At 46.6% G+C, this 7,376-nt stretch overlaps 1 protein-coding gene across 1 annotated transcript in view; it reads right to left on the minus strand.

Moving 5' to 3' along the window:
• The window catches only part of INPP5A (inositol polyphosphate-5-phosphatase A), a 111,718-nt gene extending 105,983 nt beyond the window's left edge, over positions 1–5,735 (minus strand). Inside the window, exons 1-2 of the mRNA XM_009641035.2 lie at positions 5,670–5,735; positions 490–593 (exon numbers count right to left, since the gene is read on the minus strand). Coding sequence (XP_009639330.2) covers positions 490–531 — 42 coding nt within the window. The 5' untranslated portion in view covers positions 532–593; positions 5,670–5,735. The remainder of the gene's footprint in view (positions 1–489; positions 594–5,669) is intronic.
• Between the last annotated feature and the right edge of the window lie 1,641 nt (positions 5,736–7,376).

Consider the following 7,376-nt stretch of genomic DNA (forward strand, 5'->3'; position numbering starts at 1 on the left):
ATTCCTGCTCCAGCAGGACGCCAGCCCTTCCCTCCACGCTTGCCGTGGGCGCAGGAGCACCTCACCTCGCTGTTCCGGACAGGAACCAGGGTCGCTGCAGCCATGGTACAAGCTGCTGCCACAGAATACAAATGGGACCCATTCAGAGTCGCGCCTCGCCCTGCCAAGGAGTGAGTCTCCCTCAAACACACTTGCAGTTGGCACTGTGTGCTACTTCTTCGGCTTGAAATGCACAAACAAGTCTTTTCATCACTGTCTCCATCCTTCACAAGGATCTCCGACTACACAAAGAACTCCATTTGAATTGGGTAAATCCTTGCAATGACTTGAAACATATATTAGAGGCGACAAGTAACCGACAAACAAACAAATGAAAAACCAAGACTGGATCCTGACCTTGTTTACATTACCAAGAGTAACTACTCAAGTAATCAGGGCAAATCAGAAGCAAACTTCATGTTTGGGAATGCTCCACGGGACTGTACGTACCTCAGGGAAATAGTCCTGTGGAAACTTCTCTTTCTCCAGCATGGGCGTGCTTTCTAAAGTGTCTGAGTAGATTTCTTTCCCAGTAACCTTCTTATACTTCTTAGCTAGGAAGAGATATAAAACAGAATTAACATACACATCTTTATAAGCAACTTGCAGCACTCATTGGTGAAGCAGTGGCACATGTGAAATAGGTGGAAGGGTCTGAGCACAAATATGCAAACACTGAGCTGTTCTGGGGGAAAAAACAGAGCGTGCTAAACCACGTATAAATATACTTGTCTATGGGTGCTGTTATTTTTACTGAGCACTGTAAAGTGTGGGAGCTCTAATGGTGAACCAGGTCTCTGCACACCCTTGCTCTCAAACTTTCTGGCATGGTTCTTCCAGGAGATGCCTGTTTGTGTCCTCAGCCAGCATCCAGTGATGGACGCTGGATCATCAACAGGAAAATTAAGTACCACAGAACACGTTAAGTTGAAAAATGTCACTTATGAGTAGTGATTACCTGTGTGTTTTAGCTAGCAACTTTTTTTTTCAGATTTTAAGTCTAAGCATCAACTGATGCACATCTGTAACACGCTATTAATCACACCTTTTACCCATCAACCAAGCTCATAACCGTTCATTTAGATCATCTCAGCCTTTTGCTTTAAACCAACAACACTGACAATCACCATTGCCTCAGCGTCTGGCCACGCTTCAATCGCCCACTGGGCTAGCTGTGCCAGTGGGGGCTGACTTTCATCACGCTAGAACTGACCCAGTAACACTGGTGGAACTCCGAACGGAAGGTGAGCTGCCCACAAGCTGAGCAGCCCGTTCCTTCTGGGGAGCTGCTCTGAGGTAGACTTGGTTTTAATTAACAATCGCCTCTGCAAAGAAAGGTGACATCCTCAGGCCACCCACTGACGGCATTCAAATACTGCAATGCCCTGAGACAGAACAAGAAACGTGAAAGTACAGTCCTTGTACGAACAGACCGAATGTTCTCCCTCAGGGAATACACCACACCAAACCCAAGTGGGTTACTGAGTGGTCTGGAACAGGGAAATTCGGGACTTCTCTCTGCCATGTCCTAAACCAGAAATGGGCACAGTCAATGAAATTCAGAACCAGCAACACGAACCCTGACAAAAAGAGGAAGCTCATTTTCTACCTAACGCTTTGTTTTGCCGGGCAAATCGCCGTCCCAGGCTGTGCGGCTTGAGCAAGGTCCTGGAAAAGGTATCTGCAACTATTTAAATACCCACAACAGAAATCACACGTGCATCAACAGCGGCTTAGAGCTGTTAAGGTTCAAGGCCTAACCAAAACAGACTCCTCGTAGCTGCCCATCAGGATTTCCTCTGGGCCCCTGCCACGTTTAGCAGCAGCCACCGGGCCAGACGGAACAGGTTTGATGGTGGAGCAGGCCTGGGGGAGCACAGCCACCCCGAGGCACGGGCGGGAGCGATGCGCAGCTCCGCCAGCGTCCCCGCTACCCACCCTCCATCGGCCCAGAAGGCCAGTACTTAAATTGAGTTTCAGCTGGGTGTTCCCCAATCAGTTAAGTGACTGAAAACGATTAAAAACCCATCCGATCTCAGGGCACAAGGCAGCCTTTTTGCTCCTTATTTCCTCCTGAAACGTCCTGTGCTTACACACGCAGCTCAGTCAGCTCTGAATTATTTGTCCAGACACTTGCAAACGCTGAGAGCACGGTCTTACTTTTGAAAGGCCTTCACTGACACTAGGCCTGCTACATCCGCTCTCCCCATCAGATATCTCAAACCAAGAACGTAAAAAGCTCGCTCTGGGGATGTGGAGAAGACGAACTGGACTCGCTCCATCCGAATCCCGTGCTGGCGTGAGGCAGAGATGCGAATCTGAAGTTGGAACCGGAGCGGTGTTTGTCGAGGAGACACATCACCTTGCAAAGCCTTCGCTCAACGGTGAGGCTACCTCATGGGCTGAAGGAGCACCCTGCTCAGCCTCAGTCAATCTGTGGATCTATACAGCCCGCAAACAGGAGATTCTTCTTCTCGATCCACTTCGCACTCGCTCTCTCTCCCGATCGCCTGAAGGCGAGAGCCTGACTTAATTGAACAAACCCCTCCGGCACAGGAATTCGGGCAGCTCCCTCACAGCCACCCTGAAGCTGGAACTACGCAACTGAATGGACTAGATGACCTCTAGGGGTCCCTTCCAACCCAAAACATTCTATGATTCTATGAAGTGTTGACTAGGAACGCCTAAGAGAAAAACTCCAAACCTACTGTTATCAAGAGCCCTGAGCCGTCCAGTTCTACTGGATATCTGGTAAAAATAGCTAGCAATACAAAAACTTGTCACGTTAAGTTGTCTCGATAAAGTATTTTATATAATCTGAGGAAGCATTTACTGTAATGTAGCAATATATCTTCAGGGGAAAAAAGAAGTATCGTTCTTTATGTGCCAATCACTTTGAGATCTGGCTCCCACAGGAAGACTAAACAAATATCCTGATAAACTAATGTGGCATCGTTCTAAGCGGATCATGGATGGATGTGCCTCTTTCAGTTAAGTTTAACGGTGTCAGCAAAAAGACCCCGATGTCATTCAGGATACAGAAAACGTTTGGCAGAACCGTAAGGTCTGAAGGCTTCTGCTGTGAGGACGTAAGAAAAAGGCAGCACTTGGCAGGGAGGAGGCCCTTCGCCATCAGCTAACGTTGCCATCGGTGCTAAATATGGACCAGCCATTCATTTACGTGGCTGCTGAGAAGCAAAAGCAGGGGGAAAGAAGCGTGCCCTCTCATCTATCTCCAAGTAAAAATGCTTCTGCACGATTTCCGATTTCACACCCAGGAAACCGAGATTCTTCCTGTACATCAGCGTGGCAGAGACTGGAACTGGCCCAGTACCCCAGCCAGCAACCCCCTCTGGGGATGGCCCTTTGGAACACAGAGCTTGTCAACAGTTTAAACTGCAAGCAAACTTTCAGGCCTCTGACCACTGCAAAAATGCAGCCCAGCACTTTCTATGCTGCAGCAAATAATATGCGAGGCTGTAGGAGAAAACCGTTCTCATTTTAAAACTCGAGTATGTCTTCCTGAGAACTGAAAAGCAGGGACAATCTTTTTTTTCCTGAAGACTGTATTCAGGCACATCCGACTGCGCAGTGAATTTTGAAAAGACACAGTGATGTTACAGGAATATTGAATTGTATATAAACACCTATTTTTTGCATGCTTTTGAGTAGAGCCAGAATTCCGTAATGATTTTTGTGCAGAGAACGTTTGTATCCATTTGGGTTTCTCCTCTGATTGAGGAGCTGAATACACTGTGAAAATGCCAATAGTCATGAGAGAAGAGGCAGGTTTTACATTTCCCCTGAAAGATGGGAGCCTTCAGGGTCGTATTTTACAAACGCTACACTGGGAGACTGATTCTGCTCCCCATTAAGAGAACAGCGGGTGACTTACAGCACCGACTCAGCCCAGCACCTGCTTTCCTCAGGTTTTTATTGAGTTTTTTCTTTCCAAGTGATGACTGGACCAAACACATCTTTCTGTGGTTTTGCTAAGGTTTTACCAAGCAAAATGAAGCACTGAACATTTAGAGCATTTATTTTCTGCAACAAGTATCTGCTTATTTCCTGTATATTGGTTCTTTTCCCCTACACTTTTCCCCTCCATTTTCTCACTTTTTTTTTAATTCTTACATTTTCACTTAAAAGCCAGACAGTAGCGAATAAGCTGCCGATCAATGATTAATAAACTCAGAAAGCTCCTCTTTTCCTAAACCAGTTGTCACTTTGCTCTGTCAGATGTCGCCAGGGCAGGACACCTCTCCTCTACGACCAGCAGAAGCGAACTTTAGGTGGCATTCCGAGTGGAACTGCTCGTGCTCCAGGGCGGGTGCCGTGAAGTCGGAGGCTCAGGCATTAGGCGTGCAGACACAGTACACGTGTTGCTGACACACAAAGCCATGCACATGGCAAAATGGATAAACAGCTAGGAATGGTGGACTGGCAGGCTGCTTAATCCAGGCGCTGGGTACCACCTCGCACGCCCAGCCTCACGTGCAATGCCCATTTCCTTCAGTACTGGCACCCCGCACACGGTTCGTCCGATAACACCGTCATTATTTAGCGTCTGCAGAACAGTTCTCCTCTGGCAGAAAGTCTAGGTGTGACCTCTCCTCAGGAGTCCCTACATCACTATTGGGTCTTGCAGTGCAGTCTCTCAGAAATAAAATCTACTCCGAACTGCCTACAGCATCGCAGCCAAAACTTTCCTTCGGCATTGAACCCAATGATGTCAGGAGGAGTTACGCTGGCTAAATCTTCCGTTGCTATATACGTAGAACTACCATTCAAATATTTCAGGGAAGGAAGGCCCTGTACCCTCAATTACACGAGCAGAGAGAATCTGTCTCTACTGAGAACAAAAATAATGAATCTATGTAATTAAGACAATTAGTTCACTCCACAGTTACCACCATTTCAACAGTGCCTCAAATTAATGGGATGCTAGATGTAGTCTTAATGTGATTCAGCTCTGTAAGCTAAATGAAGCTCAGAAGATTTCTGCATTTAATATACAGACGGTTCTCAACTGAAAATACATAAATTTTGTATAATCTTTTCTATATATACCTCAGGAAGCATTCAGCAATTTTCTACGACATTTCTAATATTTAATCTACATAGCCGAGCATTACTTTTAAACTTCGGAGATTTAGCAAGACCTCCAACCTGATGGATCAATGTGGGTTAAAAACAACGACACCCTCCTACTGACCTGCACTGCTCCAAAGTAATTTAAGCCATAAATCTACCCCAGCTGCTTTGCAAAATGACCATCGCTGTCGGACATTTAAGGTCTTGGTCCTATATCTAATCTACGTGGGAGAACCTTGTGGCCATTCAGAGTTCTTTGGAAATCATCAGGGATCTCTATGGATCCAAAGGTCCATCTGCATGGGAATGATTAATGCACCGGTTTTCAACCTGTGGCCGGTCCATTGACTTCTCCTAAGAGGTCTATAAAAGGTAAGAAAAGTAATGTCTGTCGTCAATGGACCTGTGTGCATTACACAGCAGTCTGCACATCGTGGCAAAAACTGCGAGGCACCAATATCAGGAGGGATGACAGAAAAGCTGCCTTGGTGGATAAAGCCAGTTGACAATTAACAACATTTAATTCCTTTGCTTACCTTTAAAATCAAACTGGTAGATGTTTTTCAAAGATTCATGAAGAAAGTAAAAACTTCCTAGAGCCTGTAAAAGACAGCAATAAAATAAATTATAAAAATATCTACTTTGGCTAACTAAAAAGTATCATGCTTTCCAATTAAAAAAAAAAAAAAAACCCGGAAGAAATGAAATGCTAATAAATAAAATGACTGATTTTTACACCTTCTAAGACCTATAAAAATATTAATTTCCTCTGTTGCTTCTCTGGATTCTCCTAAGCCATTATGAAGATCCTTAGCAGCTGACGAAGCCTGGCAAGGGCACAATTACCAGGTGTCCTTTCAGACATACCAAGCGGATGGATGCACTTGGTAACACAGACAAATACCCTTCTAAGCACGGAACGCATCCCCACAATCCCTGACAATTTCCGCTTCGCTTTCAGAGCAAAACAAATGGTTTTGGAGGCTGCAGTATGGAAACAAGGGTTGAGAGATCCAACAGCTCTTGAGAACGGGGCACGGGTTTCCCATCTTCCCACTGAGTTGAGCAGAGCGAACCGTTTTGCCAGCTGCAGAGCAGGCAAATCTAGCAGGAGTGTTGGCAATATTTGTACATGCTTGCACGGCTTCCCCTCTTACTAACTGTTTTGACGGTAACCGTAATGACGGAACAGTACAGAACCTCCACCTCTGCCGGCCCCGCCTGGAGAGCAACTGCTGCTCCTGGCTCCGGCGTGAAGCCCACGGGGGCAAGGGGGTTCTCATGGACCCAGAGAGGAAGGATACACAAATACCGAGCTGAGGGGCTTAGGTGTCTGAATACACGTTAAGTTTCTTGACCCTGGCAGAACTGATGTGTTTCTAAGTGTAAACAGAAGCAGAGTTTGGTGCCCACAACGATACAGGAAAAATTTGAGTTACTGTTGGAAATAAAATCCCCTGTGTTCATGGTTAAGATTCAGACAGGACTTACAACTCTTGCTGATCCAGTCCTGAGCAACTCTTTGGTTTAATTTTTTTTCAAAATGGTGACCTAATCCAGCTACGGAATTCTGTTACAGTTTTAATGATTAGTCCATGACTGAGGAAAGCACGTAAACGTAGAGGTAATCTTGGAAAAGCTGGTGAACTCCCATTGCAGGACATCGCTTTTAAAAGCACACCAAAGTCCACCAACGTTCTGCAAAATATTGTATCTCTTCCTTACAAATACTCAAGTACTTTCCTGGTTTCTGAAGATTTCTGAGATCTTAATCCTCAGTCCATTACTAGCGAAAGCCTCTTTGCTCAGCTACCACCTACGCAGAGCCCTCAGCTGCACAGGCACGAGTGCTTTGGTCCCAGCGTGGACAAGAGCCGAAATGCCAGCCACCTTCGGATGGCCCCAGCGCGGGTGGGCTGGCTGGCTGGCGAGGACGGCAGCCAGCCCACTGCGGATTTTAGGACCCTTTTCTCTGCCGCAGCATTCCCATGAGATATGAGGAAACCCACTCCAAGCTTCCCACATCTAATAGCCACTTGTCCCTCATTTTCTGGGCACCCACTCCCAGACCTCGGGGACGCAGTTTACAGAAGCCCCGAGCAAACGCAGCTGCAAGCGGCACGGATGGCGCCGTGCTGCACGCACGCGTCGTCACAGAGTGAAACTGAAGTAACGCCAGCCGCAACCACAGCGTCTTCCGCAAGCGAGATAAAGAAAGGAAGATCTGAAGCGCAAGGGACCGT

The sequence above is a fragment of the Egretta garzetta genome, unplaced genomic scaffold (assembly GCF_000687185.1).
Source record: "Egretta garzetta isolate BGI_Z169 unplaced genomic scaffold, ASM68718v1 scaffold766, whole genome shotgun sequence".
Lineage (NCBI taxonomy): Eukaryota > Metazoa > Chordata > Aves > Pelecaniformes > Ardeidae > Egretta > Egretta garzetta.